Raw genomic sequence first — 20,560 nt, forward strand, 5'->3', positions numbered from 1 at the left:
AGTTCATAAGTGGAGCAGCTGAGTGAGCAAACATATTCTATATATGTGATTACCGTGGGGTTCTTTTTCATTTTCTTTTTACATTCTATACCACGTTATATTTTTTCCAGGGTTCGTAGAAAGAATTTGCATCTCCAGGTTGTTGCCAACAGTCTAGTTAAGAGCGTTGAGCCCGCTTTCCCTTGAAGTTTCCATAGGTCACATTTACACTGACTTTTTATCTGTTCAAGCAAATAGCTCAAAGTACTCATCTTTTATGAAAAGTTACTCTCTGTTTCTCACAAAGTTATTAATTCTTCTGCTGTACATATTTTCTTGCTTTTTTGCTTTGGCCTTTTTAGATTGTTGATATTGGTCCAAATTACCATCTAGTAATATAGGATCAGAAAGATCTGCATCTGCTTCTCAAAAACAAAATAAAAACACTCTACTGCTTTGTTGTGAATCACATCTGTTGCCACCCAGGGAATGATGCCTTCAGGACTTTTTCCTTAGAAATTAATTTCCTCTTTGCCTGCTTTACTCTGTGTTTAATGATACAATTGTAGGCAAAAAAAAAAAAAAAAAAAGCTCTTGGCTTCATTTAAGAACATACTAAATTTTTCTTTGGCAATTGTATACTAACTTTTTGTCAGGATATTTTCCTTGTGTGGTACCTGCATTACAGAGCAAAGTTTAAGAATGTAGAATAGTAGTAGTAGATCATATATTGACTAGCATAATTTCTGGAAGCTTTTCTAAAATAAGCTTTTTTTATCTAATAACTCTTCATATTAGCAATGTCCTGAAAGCGTGGAATTGATAAGTAGGTCTTGAAAAAGTAGTATAAAAAATAGAAAGCTCTTTCACTGTTCTTTAGTCTGCTCAAGGTGATAAGTACTAGAGAGCTCAGTTTTGGGTTGTTTATCATTCCTAAAGTGGGCTATATTAGAAAATCTACCTCTAGATATTTGAAGGGCTTGCATTTTGGGGCATAAAGTAAAAGGTGTGTTGTTTTGTCAAGGTGTATTAGTCTTCAACTAAAAGACTACAATTTAAGACACAACTGCTGCTAAAGTTAAAACGTGACTGATTGGCACCATGTAATAGTTGGAACAAGTTGTTGGGAATGTTTCTGTCCCATTTCGGTGTTTCATTCATTAGGAGAATTTAGAAGTAAATTCTTAATTTGCACATGTGGTGAAACTTAACTTCCATGGGGATGACTGCAAAAGGTGTATTTTGTTTTATTTTTTGCAGAAATTTTTGGGAGCACTTTCATAAATGCAGCTACCCATGTTTGTCTAATAACACATCAGGTTTATTGTGACTATTGTTGAAAGCCTTACACTAACCTTAAGAAGCATGAGCAAACTGTAATTGTTGTTTCGTTTCATTGGTGGGTTGGTTTTTTTGGATTACAATTTTGTGTAGCAGGTACAGGTGTTTTTGCAGCCTTTTTTCATGTCATAGATGTTTCCTATTACTGTAGCTGATAAAAAGGATCGTATAAGTAAAGTATAGGATGCAAGTATTGAATCAGGATTGCAGAGTGTTTATTTCTGTGTCTTTACAAGTTGATTCTTCTTCCTTGCCCATTTTTCCTAAACCTCCTTCCCTTGCTCCTGATGTTGCAAGATAGGAAAATCCGTACTTTCCTGCTCAGAAAAATTTTCTGAGCACATTTTCTTCTCTGCTTGCTGAGAAGGGGTTGGGGGGGGGGGGGGGGGGGGCGGGGAACACACAAATTTTCCACCTATCTACCTTTCCCTCACCAAGCATGATTTGGAGTTGGACTAATTTATTGGTGTCAGAAGAAATAATCTTTCCATATAATAATCATAGGGCTAATTTTGTTTCCTGCTCATTTTTCCCAAGCAGCAATTACAGAACTAGTAGGAAGCGGGTTTGACAGCTGCCTGCTGTCTCAAGTTTTGAGTAGCATTTAGTTTCACAACTCCTAGGGAGTGTTTATTTTAATTCAAAGGCTTGGCAAAGGTAAGGGCACCGAGAAGATATTAGCATGCCTGGAAAGTAAGGAAGGTGATGCAGATTTATTTGGAAATTTCTTGCAATAAACGTTGTTGAACAAAGTGGGTGGGTTTTGGTTTTGTTTTTTTTTTTAGAAATGGAGATTTTAGTCTCTCATGTTTATTAGTGGAAACTTTCATGTTTCTCATGTGCAAACTGGAGATTGGATTTTTCTGGTCTATAATTAAAAAATTTAATCAACAAATTTAACAAAAGGTCTCAATAAAAATACAACTTCTAAGGGCGGAAGTAGTAATTTCTCACGGTTTTATATTATTACTGTAAAAACGAAATAATCTTCTTATCCCTTGTATAAAAGTAACCAAAAATTTCTGACTTTCTAATTCTAGAGATCAGGAACATTGTCTTCCTGGGCTGTTTTCCAACCTTGGGAATATTCTACTTCTCATGTGAATTTTTGATAATATTAGGCATATTTTGTGGAGAATGTATGCATTTCACATAAACCTTATTTTAAATATTCTTTAAAATTCAAATAATAGGACTATAGAAAAAAAATCCTCAACAATGTGTAAGGAAAAGCAAAGGGGAAGTGTCGTGTTTTAATGGTAGAGGGGGAATATAGAATGATCATCTAGTGCTGGTAATACAGGAAGGCATGGTTTGATAGTGCAGTGTGATGGTACAGTAATTGAGATGAAGTGTCACTGTACAGATATTACCAGGGAGTAGGAGTGGTAGACATCTCAAGTATAACTGAGAAAGACATGAGATTTTTGCAGCCCTGCCGAACCTTTGAAGATCACTAGTGGTTCTAGCCCTATTAGATGCATAAACTAGATGCTAACTGTCCAAACAGTTCTGTTTTCCAGATAGTAATTACAGCATATGTCATGCTTTTAGTCTTCTCTCTTCCTGTGGCTTACTGTGTATTTTGGCATACTGGGACAAAGATATGATATAAAAATAGTCAAGATAAATAAAATTAGTATGAAATATTTTATTCTGCAATTTTTATTTACAGATAATTATCATATCCTCCATATTAAAATATCGTAGAAGCTTCAAGAATGTCACTTTTGGTATTGTGTTTATTTTTTTATCATCAGATTTATGTATTTTAATGACCCCAAACTGTGTGGTTAAATGTAAGAATAGCTTTATACTATATTAATTTCACTTTGGCTGAGTAACCATAGGAAAAAAGTTTTAGAAAGGGCCATTATCAAAATAATCTTTTGTGAGCTGGCCATGAGAAGCTAGGCGATAGTGACCTCTTTTTGCCTGATGTGCCCCATTATGGAAGGCTGAAGCCCCCACCCCTTAATTAGAGCTTTTCCAAACCAGAGGATGTCACTAGTTGGCAGAGGTGGACACAAAGTGTCAGTCTGTGACTGACACCCTGTATTTTCTTACAAATGTGAAGTGAGCTCTGAAAACACTGATTTCGTTCATTCTGGCTTATTCCGGTTGGAGGCTAAAACTGTCAAATTTGGAAGTGATGTTAGGTCTTAATGACTTGCTCTAGATAACATTGAATGTGCCCGTTTGCCAGAATGTCTGCCTTTGTACACGAAGTGCGGGATATCTGAATTTTTGGGGTTTGGGTTTGTTTTTTTGCTTTAGATTTTCTGATACATGGTGCAAACTCTTGCATGGGCTTTTGAGAGTCGGTTCCATCCAGATACTGCATTTTCTGTCTTTCATATGAAGAGGAAAGTTTGTCTTTTTTCAAGTTTGTATATTCAGTTGTGTTGGCAGAATCAGCTTGAAGGTGGAACCAGTGATTTCTTCCAGTATGACTAACCCTGATCTTTCTTCACAAACATTCCTTTAATTAACTAAACTGATGCTAACTCATGATTCATTCCTTCTTTCCAAAAGAAAGATTTTGGGGGGGTGGGGGTGGGGTGGCCTTCTCATGGTATTTTTTTGCTGCTTTGTGATATACTACTTCTTTATTACAGGAACACTTACACAGAATGAGATGATATTTAAGCGCCTCCACCTAGGTACTGTGTCCTATGGAACAGACACAATGGATGAAATTCAGAGTCATATTATAAACTCTTATTCACAGGTATCTCATTTCATAAATATTTACCTTTGATATTGAGATTTTTTTAACAGCATTGAACCATTATTGTGACCGATTATGTCTAGAAATTTGAGATGCTATGAAAGTTCTTTCATTTGTAGCTATCTCTTAACAGATATGATGAAAGGGGAAAAATGTGAGACAGTACGTACTTCTCTCCTGATTCTGAAGTTCCTCTTAATACCCACTTAAAGGAGTTTACTTTTCTGTTCCCCACTAGCAGAAATCTGTGTTAACCTGTCTGTGCAGTGCAGTCTTTTTCCTGCCAAATTGTCTAAGAGTAAGCTATTCATTACAGAGACTACAAATTACAAGTAAGTGTCCAGAACAAGACAAACAGTAATTATATCTTTGAAGATATTCATCAAGAACAGACATCGAAAAGCCACATTAATTGGTATAACCAAAAAGTAAAAAAATAGTTGTCAAAATAAAATTTATAAAGGCATATCTAAAAAGTGTTTTTAAAAAAATTAAGATGATTGCAAACAGCATAAAATTGGGTGTGGGGGAGAAAATGGAAAACTCCATATTGCTTGAGAGCGAAGTGTTCCTCTGGTATGTAAGAGTGCTTGGTCTGGAAAGTGTACAAGAAGATTGTGGCTCCTTGCCTGTCTGTGGGTCAGTTGGGGGATGAAGGAGGAAGATGGAATTCTGCAAATATCACTTGCATCTCCCATGTGTGTAAACTATTTGGGTGCTTTCTGCAAACCTTCCTAAGCACCTGATTCCACTCTGAGATTAGGAAGAATTTTTTTACTTTATTTTTTTATTTCTATTCTTTGAAACAACAAAGAAAAAAAATTGACAGAAGAGGAAATAAATGATAGGTTAACTAATATTTCCATATGTTGTGTACAGTATGATAAAACTTTATATAAAAGTTCTTTTCCATAGTTAACTTGGATACACAAACATGACTGGCTGACCCAGTTAAGTTTGTAGACTGACCTCCTTGTCTGTGTCCTCATTTTCTTCTGTAAAAGGATTGTAGGATCAGCAGTTGATTTGAATCTTTAGTTGTGCTGTGTTTTGAACTATGGCTCTCTTCTCATTTGCTTAAAATAAAAATTAAAAACTAGCTGTTTGACACCATGCTGGACTCAGTTAATATTTTGTAGCTTTTGGGAAGAGAGGCAGGAGGAAAAGCGGTGAATAAGCAATGTATGTTATAAGTTTTTAGTCTGCAACTTCAATTTCTGTATTATTTCCCATCTAAACAGATCAACAGATCCACTTCTTGAATTCCTTTTCCCTGGATAAATCTATTTCAGCTTAATTCTTAGTAGGTATAGCCATGAATAGTAACTGAGATGCAATAATATGCCTTGGAAATGAGATATGGAGCTCTTTTACCTAAAGATCAGCAGTCCAGTTTGGTTCAGAATGGGTTACTGAAAGTAATTGCTACCTGACAATGTTTATAAAAATCACCCAAACATAGTTTTGTTATAATGGGTTGTTTGGGTATTCACAGTAACAACTGTAGCAATAAATAATATTAACTGATAGTCTTGAGCTGGTACACCTAGGTCTGACTGAGTTTGACAACTAAGCACCAGTCTTCTAGAGGAGGCATATTCATTAACACTGCTTTCGTATTTTGGGGTTAAATATGCTCTCTGAAAAGAATTGCATGATTCCTGGAATTCTTACTTGCTTAAAGCTTTTACTAGTTTGTTGTAAAATTTAATGAGTGGTACCCATGGTTAATTAAGTTTTTAATAACTTTAACATATTTGGCACTGAATTTTTCAAAACAGTAAGAAATGTGAGGGAAGCTTTTTTTTATCAATTGTGGGAAAAGATTTCCCAAATCTAGGATTGCTGTTAGTAGACGATCAAAAGAACTTTCTTGGAATTTCCTTTTTTTTTTCCAGCTTTATATAACACTACTCGATGTTTAAATAATGCTTTGATTATGTGTGTTGGTAGCAATTCTTTAAAACAGAAAAATGAAGGCGTCTTGGTAACAAAACAAGCAACTATTAAACAATTGTTTCAATCTGGAAAAGTATGGTGAGGTTTTTATTTAATCTATGATAATAGAAGCTGCCAGTTAGCTAGGCAGTGGTTCTTGTGTGACATTGATTTTATCCCTTGTTTGTGTTCTGTTTTATTATTACAGTGGACCTACTAGACTATTGTCATCTTAATGTAACACACAAATCTATTATAACCTGATTATATTTCCCCACTGGAAGCATTTTGTGATAGAGGGCATAATCTTTAATGGAATTTGTGTGAAATTAAATTATACAAGCATCAATAAACATAACATAATTCAGAAGGAGTAAATCAGCTTAATTTATTTGCGGCTGTAATGGCATCAGCGTTAGCAGAATGCAAATGCAGAAGTTTAAAGCAGTAGCTGAAAAACAGTGCCAGATGAGCAGAAAGTTAAACCCTTTATTAGACAACACTGTAATTTGATGGGCAGAATGTTCACGGTTCAGCAGATTGCAGTCAGGAGGAAAAAAGCATGGTTTCTGAAGAGGTTTTCCGAGTTACCCTGGAGTCAACAGAAGAGCCTTTGGTAGTACTGCTGATATATTTAATGTGCTGAGTTTTAAAAAACCCAAAACAAAAAAAAAACCCAAACCCACTTATTTTCAACTAACTATAAACATATAGTACTTTCTCTTAAAAGACTAATTTAGTCGTGTGCTTGAGCGTTTCTGAAGGATAACTTAAAATAGTGCTAGTTTAGTGGTTATGCAACTGTGATGTGATCTTCAAATATGTGTCAAACTATTTTGCATGATTATTTTATTAGATATTGCATTCTTGTAAGGACAAACAAATTTCAGCCTGCAGCAAAAGCATACAAACTGCATTAGTTCACAAATAATATAGAAATTGTGTAGTTATAAATTAAATCAGCAATATTTGTATTTTAATGGCTCCTAATATTTATACTTAACAATGATCCTTGCTTTTGTTCTTTTGTTCCATTCCAATGTGGTGGTCTTTAAAATACAGAGATTTAGGTGAAGATTTAAAAGAAAAGGTGTTTTTCAGTTTAATGCATTGGAGTTTCCAACCTCTGAATGTACACAGGTGACAAAGAGACTAAACAACAACAACAAAACACCACCCTTCCAGTTTTGTTTTGGTGTTTCTGAACTCATCCAATTGGTTGCTGGCTTAAAGACTTTTTAAAAAACAATTCATAGAATGTGAAGGACATTAAAGGACTATTGTGACAGATCACTGAAAAAAGTAAATTCTGATAAGAGGAAGCAGGGTTTTCTGCAGAATCCAGTCAGCCTATTCATCCCTTTTACTGCATGCTTGTTTTCATTTCACATTTTTCAATTGTCTGCAGGCTCTGTTACTGAAATCTGACTACAAATGCAAGGTGATGAACCCACAGTTATGTATCACTTCTACAGAGAAGTAGATGAGGGTTTTCATGAATCACAAACTGAACGAGTTAACACTAGGTTATATAAAATAAATAAACGGTTACCATCCTTATCATTTATCAACCTTTGTATTGGGAACAATCGGATATATATATTAGTATTCATGTTTTGTTTCCATTATTGAACTTTGTTTTACTATTCATTGTGTTGGGTCTTAAAGGTGCACTCTCAGAATAGTGGAAACGGTACGAGTTCGACACCATCTAGGAAACCTCAGTCGTCTGCACCCAAAGTCCGCAAGAGTGTCAGCAGTCGGATACATGAAGCAGTGAAGGCCATTGCACTGTGCCACAATGTGACCCCAGTATATGAATCCCGGGCTGGTGTGTCTGGAGAAACAGAATATGCGGAGGTGGATCAGGACTTCAGCGATGAAAATCGAACTTACCAGGCTTCCAGCCCTGATGAGGTTAGTATGCAAGGGTGAAAAAATTAATATCTCATAAAGAGCAGGATAAGCTAAGTTAAAAAGAGCAGAACTGTGAAAGAAGAGTGTTTTGGGCTGGGGTTTCTTTAAAAGTAGCAGTAATCTGTTTTTATTTCCTCTACAGCTGTAGGAAAGATCTGGTGTTTCTTTGTTACATAAAAGTGTTTTCAATTATTTGACTAAAAGGTCTGTGAAGTCAGTGCTTTGGGATCAATACTGAGTATTGCAATTAAAGTTATTAGGTGTATTCTCAAAACATTAATCCATGTATGAATCATAGCATATACATGCAAAAGGGAATATGAAACTGCTTTGAGTGATGGACAACCAGGTTTGTTAGCTGACTGAGACACTACCAGTTAGTGGAATGTATAGATGCTTAACAGGAAAAAAAAAATCCAAACCTCATACTCCTGTAGAAAAGCTTTTGAGCTTCAAACCCTAGGCAGCTTCATAATCTTCGGGGTTCAGTCAAAATTGCATCAAGTGTAGCACAAATTTAAAACCCCATTTCAATAAAAACATGCATTTGACTTCCATTGAAATCCAAATTTTAAACAAATCCCACTGCTTTCAGTGGATTTGAGTTATTGTAACAAGGTTGTTGTAAGATATGAAGAAGGGAGTGTGTATCTGAAAGCCCGTATATTTTCCTAGCTATACAAGTTGATCTAATACAAGATAATATTTCTTCCACAAACCTCATCTTGCCACAGCATAGCCTATTATTCTTGGTATACATTTGGTTTACATGTCTAATATATCACCATGTGTAATACTAACAAAACTTTAGCAATTCAAACAGCAAGCTGTAATTGCAAAACGTAACAAGTCTATAACAAGTATTTTTAGGAATGCAAGAAATAAAATTCAGTCTGTCTTCATGTAGTACCGAACTAGCAGGCATTACATGCATTTCAGACGCTATAAACACAGTTCATAGTGTCAAAGGACTGTATGATATAAAGAAGTGGCTGGTTCTCAGTGATTTAAAAAGTGGCAGTCGGAACATTTTTAAAAATAAACTCTAGGCAGGACTTGCAACGCTGCTCTTTGGCTAAAATCAATAATCCATAATAATGTGGTGTTATATAGTGTGGGTTGATCTGCGTTATGAATTGAGAATGCTGGAAGTGCATTTGTTTATGCCAGAGATACCCTGTAAATACAGTTTGTTAGTGTAGTTGTATAATGTTTGACTTGTATTATGCACATGCATACAAATTTTCATATACACATATATTCATATTCACTAAATAGATCAGTGTAATGAGCCTGTGAGGTATTAGTAAATATAATGAAAGACTGCATAAGCAAGTATCTACCTATGATGGTATGATGACAGCTATGGATTAAGTAAACATTCTGCTTTAACAGCCAAAAGTATTACTAAATCAGGTGAAGAGACGTGCAATTGAGAGAGACGATGTGAGTTTTTTCTCCCACTTGCTCTTCTCTCCCTGTCGGCTTTTGTATATTCATTCAGTTGCTTGGAACCTGAAAATATTACCATAAAGAGCAATTCTCCTTCCATATTTGCTAAAGAAAACAGCTGTAAGACTTCAGAGTTATGCAAGTGGTGCCCTGGGAAGACAGGGAATTTGACCTTGGAAAGAGGAAAGGAAAGTTGATAAAATGCTAATATGACAGATCTGGGACTCAGGGTGGAAAGGGAAGTGGAAGAGGAAGTCAGCAACAAAGAAATGGTTAGTGCTCCAAGGAAGAGAAAGCATAGGTATCCTTGTAATAATGATTTTTATTTTTTTTATCATCTTGACTCACACATTCAAACTATATGACAGTGAAATGAAAAACTTACGTTTTAGAACAGACAGCATGAAATTTCCTTTTCATTTCTCAAAGATAATGCTTGAAACACTAGTAATATTATTGTATTGAACAAATATGCTTTAATATAATGAGAAATAGATGCTAAATGGAGTCTTATAAAAAGATGAAGCTACAAAAAACATTTAAACAGCATAAAAATTGCAGCATGACAGCAAAAAGCCTAAGAGTTGAAAGACTAGCAGGTCTTTATCATAATTTTTTAAAGAGTTCTATTGATGCAATGTTTGCAAATCACTGGAGCCTAAGGAAAATAATGTAAATGGTTCATTATTTAGCTTATTGAACTTTCCTGCAGTTAGGCTGACGGATGATGCCAATGTTTCCCAATCACCAAAGTACCATTTTAAAAGCATTTTTTATTGAATAAAGTGCTTTGAATATTGCACCCTGGAGCTTTATTTAGGGAAATGGTTCAATTGATGTTTTCTGTTTAACCTCAGCACTGACCTATCACAACATATTTGGTTAATAAGCAACATTACCATTTAATAGACTTAACCAGTTTTATGCATTGTACTTTCTCAACATTAGAACTCTGTTCTCTTAGATTTTGTTTATGGATCTGGCTTGACTGCAGACTTTTGAAAGAAGATGTTATTTGCACAGTTGTCTGCCGCATTATATAATATTGCGTGGTATCACCACAGCATATAAAGAGCAGAGAACAATGTGTAAGTATAAACCATGTAGGAAAGTATAAGAAGCAGTTTAGTAATACGTTGACACACTATACACTTAATGAATTGACTTGAGGAATTCATTTGAAATTCTTCACATCTGTGTGTATGTGTGCATCCGTATACAGATAAAATATAACCATAACAAAGTATGCACATTTAGAAGTAGGTACATTCATCATAAAAGATGTATTTATCTATTGTCAGAGTAACCTGAGATAAGTAACTGATTGTGTATTCATAATGTGAACCCTACTTATGCCAGGCTCTTTGTTTCTTATGATAAGTGATCAATATTTCATTTTCTCTGAAAGAGTGGAAAGTTTCATTTGTCTGTCACTTGTCCTCTACAGCTGTAGCATAGCAAACAATAAACATTCACGGAGAACTCACTGAAAAAAATGAAAACGGCTCCTACTTGGCCAACATCATAGGTGTGGGTTCAGCTCATCTGTAGAAAGCCAGCTACCTTAATGTAATGAACAATCATAAAAGGATATAAGCTAAGTAGGTATAGCAATGGAGTTCAAAGGTCACAGACCCAAGCAATTCAGGGGCATGCTATGAACAGGAGCCTTTGAAGACCTTTGCTCCCCTTGGTCAGAAAAGATTGATCAGTCACGATTTTTAATGACTGCTTACTCTCATAAACCAGCTATTCACTGGTTATGCTTTGTCCTGCACTGTTATATTCTCAAGCATTTCTAATTCCAGGATTTTGAATATTTAAATACTACCTTGAAGTGTGGTCAGTTATTCAATTCCAACGTTTCTGTCCAGAGACAACAGAGTTGCTAAAATTAATTACAAGGATACAAAGCCAATCATTTAAAAACAGACAGGGATATGATATGCCCTTAGTGAAGCAGCTTTTGTATTTACAAAAGTGAAGCTGTAATGTATGAGACATGTTGTATTGTTTAATTCATTTTGTTGTGTGTGCTTATTGAAGCAAGACTAATTGTGTTGTTTTGTCAATGTATTGTGAAAAGCAAATCACTCAGCATAAAACCATCACTTTCATGACCTTCGAGACCCACAAAGAATAACTACTCTATAGCTTGTCTTGAATATTGATCAGCAGTTTTTTCACATGATACATGCGATATGTGTATCATGTATATATGAAAATACATGATCAAGCTGTATTTTTAAGTTAATAATTTTATTTTAATTATGAAGTTTCTTGATGAAAAGTGATGGACTGCAAATGTTAGTTATCAAATCATTGTTTATAAATATAAACAAATCAGTGCTGATTGGAAACATATGTGAGTTGTTGTTGAACAATCCAAACAGAAACTGTTGGGAACACTCAGGCAGTGGGAAAAAAGAAATCTCTCTGCTTCTTCCCTGTTTCCAAACCAATAGCCTTAACTTCAAAATACCACACATATAACCTCTCTATACCTTACACGGCAACTTGATTTTGAAAGTAGATCCTATTGTCTGCAGTGAAGATGCTCTTAAATACTCTGAAATAAATGAAGGTTGGTTACATGAGTTCTTCTAAGCAGCAAAACTAGCTTACAAAATTTCCATCCCTAGTCCTTCTGTCTCACCCTACAAATTGCTCCCTTATATATGCCAAAACCTTTGAAGCCTTTATTTATATGGGTCATTTTTCAGTTTAAGTGGTCAGGTTCATAGCATGGCTCCAGAAAAGCTGTCAGCACAACTCGGGGGGAACTCCCAAACTGCTGGATGGGGTGGAAAAGAACTGCCAACACCAGCCATGAGGTAGCGGATCTTTTTCTTAAACTGATGTTAGCTCAAAAGGGAATATTGTATGTTGGAAGTGACAATTAGTTGGTCATAAACTCTTTTGAGCAACACTTTGTAAATATTGAGCAGTTAGATATTTCTGCTGGGGAGCAGCAATGGCAGGCTGGCCCACAAGGAAAGGGAAACCAGGAGCTGAGCATGATAGCCAGACTGCTTGAGACAGTGGCCTCAGTGATGAGGCGTACAGCCCCACAATATCCAAGCAAGGTGAAAAGAGCATGTCCCATGATGGAAACCAGAGACAGTCAAGAGTATAGATTGTTATACAGGACTGTGGTGATGAGGCACGTCTGAATTCAAGCCAAGAAGTCAAATCATTAAGTCAGGATCAGGTCCCGAGACAGTCGCCAGCATTAGCCAGTCTGGTGATTGCAAGGAGAGTTCATGGCGGTGAGGCAGGTCCAGAGCCAGGAGGTCGTGTCTGCCTATCAGGGCCGGGTCAGTGGGGTACGTGGCCAAGTGTTGGACATAGCTGCAGCGTGACTGCAATGTAGCTCTCACAGGACCAAGTGCGAGAGCCAAAGGAAAGGGGGAGGGCAGCCTCCATGGAGGCTTCTTCGAGCTGTTCTTCATTATAGCTCTTAACAGTGAGCTGGCCTTGAACACAGCTGACTAAAATCATAGGAAGGAGGGTGCACTCAGGGCCTTGAGAGTTTCAGTCTAAATAGGGTTTTGAATATTTTTTTCATAGAAATACATTGCTATTCTGTCTTGGATGATAAAAGGTTATGTTTGAGTCAAGTAAGTATCCAATCTGTTTCAATTTACCCAAGCTAAGAGTGGGGTGGGTCACTGGGTTTTTTTTTTTTTCACTTCTGCTTTCTCTCTCAAAATATTGTTATAAAAAACAAAATTAGAGGATTAGGTTCCTAAGACCAGTTAAGTTTCAAACAACCCAAAATTCAAAGCGAGCGGTAGTAGTATGATGGTTTGTATGCTCCAGTCCTGATTGATGGAGTATCTAAAGCAAGCAAAAACAGCCTTAGGGCATTTTTTTGGTCTTCTGCCAAGCAGTAACAGCCTTCTAGGATTGATCCGGTAACTGAAGGTCTTCAGGATTCAGCAGGCTGCTTCAAATACCTCGCTTTGTGGATTTATAACCCTATGTGCCCAAAGGCAAGGCGTGTTTCACTTTTTCAAGTGACCATATCCGATTTTGTTTAACTGGGACTTCTTCATGCCATCACGCTCCCAAGATGACAAGTAACTAGAGGTAGTTACATTTTCCACAGAGCAAAGGGACACAGTGTTGCAATTCCCCTAACTGAAAATTAGTAAGGCAGCGGGGTGATAAGTGATATTTCCTTGTTGGTCTAGAGGAAGCTAAGGAAGATGTTAATCTCGGAGGGAATGAGAGTGCCCTTCCTTGTGTAAGTTATTCACCCTCACAGGGAAAGGTCAGGAGAATTCAGAGATGGGCTTTGAGTTGGGCTATGTAAGGAACAGTCCTGTACATACCTAACATCACTCCAGAGAGAAGCAAACTCCTGTTACGTCTTACATGTCAGCCTTAATTTTGACTATTGACTCCCATGCTTAGATATTTGTAGCATTTTCTGCCACATGATTATTTTCATTGGAGTTATTAAATGGGAGTCATAGGCTAATAGAACTTATTGTAGGAGAGGTTTTTTCCTTAAAAAAAAAAAGTTGGCATCACAGTTGGAAAAAAAATCATTTAGAATGAATTGGTGTACAATAAAATTAAATATACCAAGGTTTTGTGGCCAGTCAGTTTACATGTTTCCTAAAGTTTTTTAAAATCGTTGATTATTATTTATTTTAGGTTAAAATCAGTCTAAATGTTCTAATTAAATATGCAGTTCTGAATCCACAACAGGAATAATGGTTTTGGGTTTTTTCTGTGCTTGATATGGGGTTTATGAAGTCCTTAACTATTCATTTTCCTGACTCTAGTGGGCTCAGGTTTTGTGACTGATAAGTGACAGTGATGCAGTTACCTATTTTAACAACCTTGTGTACTTAAATGGAACTTTCTAGAAACTACCCAAGATATTTATAAGCTGCTTGTTTTGATTTAGTTCCGTAAATGAACATTTCTAAACAAATGGGATGATTATGTCCCCAAAACATGGCATTAGTATGCAGAGCTGCCATGGTCTGTAAGAACAGTGCCTCTGAAGTTTCCCCTCCTCATGCCCCTCTCAAGACGTACACGTTCCTCATGCAGCTGAGCTAGGCACACTGTCCTGCTCGGAGAAGTTACCTGCACCTCCTGAGCTGGTACTGCTGTAGGTTACATTGTGGGTCGCACAGTTACTGCTTGAGTTGAGAGAGTTTCCTTATGACATCTCTGAATTTGACTTTGAATGGAAATCTGTGCTGTGGTAATTGAAGAGTTTGATATTTGGGGCTGTGAACTATGGAAGCTCTGAGGGTCGGGTGGCCTCTAGTGGAGAGACACTGCTGACAGAGGCAGCCAGAGCTCAACAGTGGGCATGTGGCAAATAGAGACATCTGAAAGATTTTGGGTAAGAAGCACTAAACAAGAGGTGTTTCTTAGTAGCTTTTGTCAGATCTGTTGCATTTCCGTTTCATAATGCAAGTATTTGCTACCTTCATTTCTAATTTGGAAGTTGCTACTTTGACCTTGTCACACGAGAGGTGGATAGCTGTCTTTGCCCTTTGGATTGCTACTGAGGAGGAAGACAACTAGCAAGTTAGAAACCACAGAAGCTCTCTTTTGACTCTACCTATGTTACCTGTCCTGGGAACACTATGCAGTTAGTAGGTTCAGGTGCACACCTGTGTCTCAGTAGTGGGAGGACCCTATATCTACCAGTGTACTTCTGTCTCCCAGGCAGCCAGTTTCCATAGAAGGGAAGCTTGGTGATAAGCCAGACAAGATCCACAAAATATTCAAGTAAGTCCCTAACGTGGATTCAGGAAACTTGACACATTTCATCTGTGCGTGTTAGAAAATTAATGGTTATTGGCAAGTAAATATTATAATTAGAATGGATTTTTTTAAAGCAAAATGGTAGCATCACCAGTGAAGACTTTTGTGCTTGTCCAACCTTTGATTGCTTTATCTGACTCAATCCAATATGTCGAGCTCTGTAGAAGCCATAGCTGCTGCATTTACCTGGCATTCTAGGGGTTCTTGATGTATGCACACTAGATTGCAAGACCATTTTAATGTAGATTTTCAGAAACATATTGAAGAGAAGAGACTATACTTGTAGAGGGGGAACCTCAAGAAGAGAGGCTTACCTAAGAATCCTTTTTCTGAACTCTGTCTAGCTAGCCATTCAGTATATATTTATTTGTTAAGATTTGTAATTTAGATTTTCATGCCATTTGTGAAATACTTTTTTTTTTATTTGTATATTCTAAAAGCTTCAGATATTTAATGGTAAGGTCTGGCTATGTTGTTCTCGATGCTGTTAAGGTCTAGCTGCTCTGATTCATTCTGAATGATGGGAGACAAACAATGTCTTGCTCTCAAGTTTGTTCAGTTGCCTTTTAGGCATCTATTTGACTCTTGAGCCTTATTGACTATTTCTGCTATGATATTTGCACTAATCAGTTTAAAAGAAAAAATATATATGCAGTTGTGTGTAGGCCAGGTATAAAAATCCAAAATGACTGTGCTGCAAAATGCTAATTCAAATGGTAGGTGAAGCCAAGCATAAACGAAATAATAAACAGATGTGAGTCACCAAATATAGAACACTTAAGTCCTAGCTGCAAAGGGACACAAATGAGATGATAGGGTATTAGTAGAAAGATGCAATTTACAGGTCAGAAAGTAATAGTAACCTTTCACTGTGAAAATTGAAAATTAACCTTGGGAGTATTGGATCATTTACAGCTTATATGGTACTTTTATTGAAGAAGAAAAATCTCTAAAAAGACTTCCTGTGATTTTTCGAGATTTTAAGATGGTGCTTTTCAAAGTGTGTTCTTTTCTCTTCTGTAACTGCATCTCACTGTATTTTCATTTGGTGATGCCTACATAGATGGCCCTACTAGGGTTTCTTAGGGGTTCACAGAATTTTTTTTTCCCCATTTTAAATTTTCATAGAAGCTATGGTGATTTACTTGCTTTGGGTGAAATTCTTAGTGAGCACCAGTCATCATGTCTGTTGGCCTTACCTAGGGATTTTACTACTTGCATGTTGTTTATCAGACTGCTTGATTTTTATTTTTTTCATCTTACCTGAGATTAATAGCAGAAGCAGGTTCCATAAAAATCATGTGAACTTCATTATCATTACCTTTCTAGTAATAAAAATCTGGTTTCCAATAATGATTAGCATTTGGAAAAATAAAAATAGAATTGAGCAGGAGATTTTTTTTTGTCAGAAACTTCCCATTCAGATATGGAATATGGCTTGTATGTAAACTAACAGTAAAGCAATTTTCCTAAAGTATTAATTTTTTGAAGGAATAAACCACACAGTGGTGGTCATAGAAAAATATCTAGTGTGTTATTTAAAGCATAACATAGAAGAAAGTAGAAGCTAGATGTCATACACTTTAAAGCAGCAAAATTTAAAAAAAAACCGAATCTCTAATGCATGCATTTAAGATGCCATGTAGTAGTAGCTAATAGTGATTATTGTATAATGCAGCATTTCTGGGTTTGTAAAAGGGACTTTCACAAGCATGTTCGTGGAATGCAGTATTGTAAGCTTGTTTTCCATCTTGTTTAGTATGGTAAGAACTCAATTATATTATTGTTGAAACAAAGTAATAAAATGATGGAAGTGAACAAAGTAAGCTAAAAATAAGATCCTTTGCTTATCTATTTACTACATATTAGTGTCTCAACTTGCATGTAATTGTAGATCTAATAAAACATTTTATATGGAAATACTCCCAAAATCTTTTACTTGCATAGCGGCGTCATTGGTACAGAAATAGTATTCTGGTTTTGCATAATTTCTACTAGATGTCCTTTAAGTATCATTGAATATATATGGGTTTTTTATTAGAACTGTTATTTCTGAACAATATATTCTAAATACCTCATTTGCAGCAATAAGTTCAAATAAGTTTTTATATTATTCATAAGAATTTTTGTAAACTTTCTGAAGGAAAATACTCATTTGATGCATTAAGATTTTGTATTCAGTCTACTGCTATTCACAGGTCTTTTTTCCTAGATTCTTGGAAGAGTTTAGACTTTTACCGTAGCAACAGTTGTTTGGCTTTAACCTAATTTATATAACAGTATAATAGACCTTTCACACTTAAACATGTCTCTTTTCCCTTTTTTTCTTTCTTTAGGTAGCTCTGGTGCAGTGGACAGAGAGTGTTGGTCTCACTCTGGTTAACAGGGATTTGACGTCAATGCAGCTGAAGACCCCTGGTGGACACATTCTGACGTACTATATTCTGCAGATCTTTCCCTTCACTTCTGAGAGCAAGCGCATGGGGATCATAGTTAGGGTAATTTTGGGGGTGTTCTGGGTGTTGGGTTTTATTTCTCAAAAAATGTTTTTACTGAATGTTTATTTTTATAAAATTTCATTGAAATTTGATCCTTCGGGGAATGCATTTCACAAGATTTTCAAATGGAAAGTACACCTTTGACACAGGTACACATGAAATACTAGGCAACCAATTGAAGAAAAATCAGTCTAACCTGATGATGCAGAGACCTTTGTAAAGGACAAACTCTTCTCTTACAGGGAACATGTTAATTTCACTACTTCACGCTCAGCCTCTGATTCTGCAAGTTGCCTTTAAGCCTTTGGTTTTAATTTTCTGTTTGTTTCTTTCATACAAAATATGTTGCCCCTTCAAGGGATAAATTAATGGCTGAAATTTCTTACGATAGTAGTTAGCATCTTTCTATGCTACTAGTGCTGCTGCTTTTCCAGACCCAGTATTGATATCTGAACTGGCATGCATACACAACACAACCCACAGGGTCTAAGATTTATGAGATATGTGCTTAGTTGTCTCCTAGATGCCCAGTTGGGAGCATAGTAATGATCATTAAAACCTCAGATGAAAGGAAGCTGCAACACCATGCTAAAAGGAAGGTTTAAACCTCTGCGAATGTTAAGCATCCGCCTTCTCCCTACCTAAAATCCGACACTTTCGCAGAACAGCGTCAGACAACACTGTTAGATGGTTGGATCAGTGCCAAGTCCCAGTTAAATATGTGTCAAACTCATCCCATTTTTTATTTGCCCATGATGACAAGCCAGGCGTGCCATCAGCCTTAGGCAAGGATATTTCAGGCAGAATATGTGCATGCTCAGGTCTGGAGAGACCTTGGCAAGTCTGTATTTCATTAGGTGAGGTTGGCACTAAGAGCCTGTTTAACAGTGACATGTTCAGAGATACTCTAAGAAGCTTGCAGATGAGACTAATCCATTCCTTCTGCGACAGACCATACCTCAGAAACTCCTGATTTGGATTATGTTTGCCTGTGTGTGAATTCTCTGAATATGCAATGAATGTTTCATCATTAAAACATCTGTAACAAGCATTTACACTAAGTTATTACTAAATTTTTAATTACTTAGGTATTTCAAAGATACAGAGCAAACTTTCTGTTGTGGGTTAGATAGTATATGCCACCAATGAAACAAAATAGTTGGAGGGGGCATAACAGTGATATTTTAAAATTTAGATGGGCAGCTTAGGGATGCTGAGAATCTGTTACTCACATTGACTTCAGTTAGAGCTCATCCTCTTACATGAGAAAGTAGGGAATATGCATCTTGATGGAATCAGAGATGTCATTGGAAGTAGTAGCATCAAGTAATAAAACTTACCCACCTCTTTGCAAGGTACTTCATCTTTTATAAATGATAATCCATTGACTACTTCAAAAGACAATTAGGTTATTGGTAGGTAATTGTTTTGACTGTATAAACAGATCCCCCCCCCCCCCCCCTTTCTTTTGCAAAATTTTAGGATGAATCTTCAGGAGAAATTACATTTTACATGAAGGGTGCAGATGTTGCAATGTCCACTATTGTACAGTACAATGATTGGTTAGAAGAAGAGGTAAGAAACAAAATCAAAATTTATAAAGAATGAAATGTTGTAAAAACTAAAAATTTAAAATATCAGGTATTATTGGAATAGGTTTAAAGGAGAACCTGAGCCAATGCAGTAATGGGTTTTGAAATTCAGTTACATATACCCTGAATGGGTTTTAAGGGATTAGAATTATTTCCAATTCTTGAATAACCCACAGAAAAAGCAATGCTGGCAGTCATAGCAGAACACGTTCCTACTTAAAACAAGGAAATTTGTTTTTCATTGACTGACCTTTCACATAAAACCTAATTACTTCTGAGAAGTATTCTGCTATAAACCTATTTATCCTGAAACGCCCTTGTTTTATCAAATTCTACAGTGAGGTATGATTATGAATTACAAAGTTTAATAAGGGTTGCAGCCAAATTGAAATAGTTTTTTGCCACATTTATTAAACTTAATATAAAATAGCTAGTGACTGAATTTCAAAACTGATTAATATTTTTCACTGTGTGGCTCTAGTAGGTACCAGCAATCATCTTATTTTGACCCGACATGCAGACAATATGTTAATACAATGATTACACCATGTATGTTCATAATGGTATTGGCAATATGAATCAATATCTGCTGCAGGGCAGTTTGATTTATTCGGGGACATGAATAAATTAAACTCCCTCAAGACCTAGCAAAATGTCATAAAAATTACTTTTGGCGATAATGATGCACAATTAATTGTAAAATACTTGTTTAATTTATTTAGCTTTATGAGGTCAAATCAATAAGTGTTTTGCACTGGACAGCCTTGTTTTTCATTAAGACATGCTATTCCATGGCTATTTTTAATGTGTAGATATTTTTCTGATAAGAGGTATGTTTAGTGGAAAAAGAAAATAGTTCTGTTACGTGGCTCAAAAATAGTTTTAATTTATTTTAAAGCTTCAACCTAAAAGAGATTTTCTTTTAAGCTAGGAGAGAAAATCTAATTGGCTTACCAATAGCATGCCACTTCATTTGGAGGACCTGAAGTATAATTGCTTTTTATTCTGTTTGTGGCTTCTCCAAAATAATCTAAGAGTCTAAAGAAACACCAAAAGTTATGGTACAGATATCCCCTGTTAATATATAGTATAAAATGTGTATATACGGTTGAATATTTGCTTAACTATTCTGTGGTTTGGTCCATTTAGTGTGGTAATATGGCACGAGAAGGACTGCGTACACTGGTTGTTGCCAAAAAATCACTGACTGAAGAACAGTATCAAGATTTTGAGGTATGAAGGGACAGAGTGATCTTGTGCTTCACCATATTTAGTTACTTCAAGGGGAACATTCCTCTTTTTTATTCTGTTAA

General features: G+C 36.0%; 1 protein-coding gene across 3 annotated transcripts in view; it reads left to right on the forward strand.

Moving 5' to 3' along the window:
• The window catches only part of ATP9B (ATPase phospholipid transporting 9B (putative)), a 174,500-nt gene that overhangs the window by 137,099 nt on the left and 16,841 nt on the right, over positions 1-20,560 (forward strand). For all 3 annotated transcript variants that reach the window (XM_076330651.1, XM_076330652.1, XM_076330653.1), the window contains exons 14-18: positions 3,939-4,051; positions 7,658-7,906; positions 17,494-17,655; positions 19,138-19,230; positions 20,397-20,480. In XM_076330651.1, the coding sequence (XP_076186766.1) occupies positions 3,939-4,051; positions 7,658-7,906; positions 17,494-17,655; positions 19,138-19,230; positions 20,397-20,480 (701 nt within the window). The remainder of the gene's footprint in view (positions 1-3,938; positions 4,052-7,657; positions 7,907-17,493; positions 17,656-19,137; positions 19,231-20,396; positions 20,481-20,560) is intronic.

This window comes from Aptenodytes patagonicus, chromosome 2 (genome assembly GCF_965638725.1).
Source record: "Aptenodytes patagonicus chromosome 2, bAptPat1.pri.cur, whole genome shotgun sequence".
NCBI lineage: Eukaryota > Metazoa > Chordata > Aves > Sphenisciformes > Spheniscidae > Aptenodytes > Aptenodytes patagonicus.